General features: G+C 40.7%; 1 protein-coding gene across 1 annotated transcript in view; it reads left to right on the forward strand.

Annotated features, from left to right (window-relative positions):
* Positions 1 to 2,500, forward strand: part of LOC138032575 (tyrosine kinase receptor Cad96Ca-like) — a 19,173-nt gene that overhangs the window by 5,462 nt on the left and 11,211 nt on the right. The window contains exon 3 of the mRNA XM_068880281.1: positions 2,060 to 2,194. Within this exon, the coding sequence (XP_068736382.1) occupies positions 2,060 to 2,194 (135 nt within the window). The remainder of the gene's footprint in view (positions 1 to 2,059; positions 2,195 to 2,500) is intronic.

The following is a 2,500-nucleotide window of genomic DNA, read 5'->3' on the forward strand; positions in this document are numbered from 1 at the left end:
ATGAATGTAGAAAGTCCAGTAGATCAGTAGAATCATCAGGTTCTGAACTCATTATACGTGTTGCAGTTGATACAAAGTATCTATTCAGTTCATCCGGATTCTCTCTTAATGGCTTGGGCGAAGGATTAAGTATACGATGGATTACCTTCCACACCTCTTTTGGACGCTTCGAAGACAGGGCTTTGGACAAAAATGATCTTTTTGCCTTATTAACGACACTTTTAATTTTGTTACGGACCTCCCTGAAGGCATTCCATGACGCTTCGCTTCCATTCTCATGCGCTTGCTTCCTCAGGTGATCTCTTTCTGATTGTAACAGGCGAATCTCATCCGTCTGTAACCAGGGTGCTGGAGGGCGAGTAACCTTTGTTCTTCTTAATGGGGCATGACGATCAATACAATCCCTGATGAGCGAGTTCATGGCGTCTACCATGTCATCCGCACAATCCAATCCGTAAACCACATCTAAGGGAAGCGAAGAAAAGTCTTCCTGAAATGCACGTTCGCTTAGATTCTTTTCATTTCGAATGTATTTAAATCGAGGTTTAAATCGAGGAATTCTAACATTAATACATGCGAACGGAGCGTCATGATCTGCCACTGTTGAGCAAGGTATAACATCAGTAAAAGTGAAAGTCCGCGGGTAATTAGTAACAATATGATCCAACAGTGTTTTTGATGTGCGGGTCACACGAGTAGGCTTTTACACCATCTGGTGGAGTCCAAAAACATCCAACATTGCTTGATATTTCCGTGTTAGAATATTACTTGGTTTCAACATGTCAATGTTGACGTCGCCCGTTACGACTAATAAGCCGTCCCAGTTCGCCGTGATGTTCCCCAAGATAGCGTCCATCCGCTCTAACCAGTCAGTGTCACTTAAAATACCTGTAGATCTGTACATGATTCCAATAAGAACTTTACTATGTCTGTTGCGCCCAGGCACCTCCAGCCATAAATGCTCTAGGTCAGGAGAACGCTTCTCAATATCAATGCGACGTTTGAAATTTAAACTTGCGTTTTGCATTTATAATAAGCTGCATTCACACGTTGAAATTTTAAGCAAGTGAGCCTTTGACGTAACTTTTCCCTGGATCCAACCCTCTGAGGTCCAATCGGTCGGGGTTTGAACGTGAGTAATGGCGGACCATGAAGAACAAATTCTTACCTCCAAGAGTTACACTCAAAGTAAACGGCCTTTGGATTAAAAACCAAAGCTCAATTTTTTTCAAGTCAGGTGTTAGGGAAACAAACTTTCAAAATCTAAAGAAAAATAGGAAGTGATTTCTTTTTTTTATCACAGGGGCATTTTAATGGCCTTTGCTTTAGAAAAAGGGTGTGGTTTGTGCATGGTCAGGGCCGAAAAAGCGAACAAAAACGTAGAACAAAGAAACTTGTCAAATTTCGAAACCATCTCCATATCTTAACTATGAAAGAAATTAACAGGTCTTCAATTCCAAGAATATATAATCACCATCTGGAATTCAGAAAAATGTGAGTCCAGATGTGATTGAAGTTCCAGTTAGTTATCATTTTTCTGTTTTTAATAATTGACGGATTCCGATAAAAAATTAAAAAAAACATAACATGAGAGTATCCTGAAATTTGGTGAAACCACAGAAATGATGAATTATTAATCATGTAGCGGTTTATGTAGTGTCCGCGATTACGTAAGCGATTTTGTAGTGATTGTAAAGTCGATTGTGGAGCCGGTTATATATCGATTATATGGTCTATCAGATAGCCGATTATGTAGCCGTTTGGAGGCGATATATGGCCGATTTTGTTGGCGAGGGTATAGCCGTTATATAGTCAGTGATTATAGCTACGTCGTTAAAGCCGGTAATTTTGCCGATCGCTAATTTGCTTTGATTCAGTCGATCGTGTACTAGCTGTACTGCTGCATAATAATCGCTATACAATCAGGGCGCGGATGCTAGAAATAACGAAACAATTTTTGCAATTACTAGTTTTAGGAATACATATCCAAGTACATTAAGTACTTGCTGTAAAACACCCACATATTTTTTTACTTTTTAGATAGAGTTGCCTTTGAAAGGCGGTTGGTGCGAGTTTCAAAGATTGCATATTCAACTCGAAGTGAAGTTAGGACAGGGGGCTTTTGGAGAAGTTTATAAAGGAGAGCTGAAGAATGAAAAGGGAGTCATGGCTTGTGCAGTAAAGAAGCTTAAAGGTAGAGCTTGCTCCCTTTGGAGCTCATATCTCCATACAAATTTTATTAACTTGGGCTAAGGCTTAAAAATTGGCCAAAAGAGCGGGAGCCCAAGGGCCGATTCCTCCCATCCCACCCCGACTCTAATGAAACTGGTATTCCGGAAGTAAAATAAAAAGCGTCACCATCCCTTGGTTGTGCACCCCCCCCCCCCCCCCTCCTCCTGGATCCGCCTCTGCAGCCCATGAGTAATTTTTAACGTGGAAATTAATGATGACTATCACCAATCAATCTGATGGGTGATCATCTGGAGGTTTACATATAGAA

The sequence above is a fragment of the Montipora capricornis genome, chromosome 14 (genome assembly GCF_036669925.1).
Source record: "Montipora capricornis isolate CH-2021 chromosome 14, ASM3666992v2, whole genome shotgun sequence".
In the NCBI taxonomy this organism is placed as follows: domain Eukaryota; kingdom Metazoa; phylum Cnidaria; class Anthozoa; order Scleractinia; family Acroporidae; genus Montipora; species Montipora capricornis.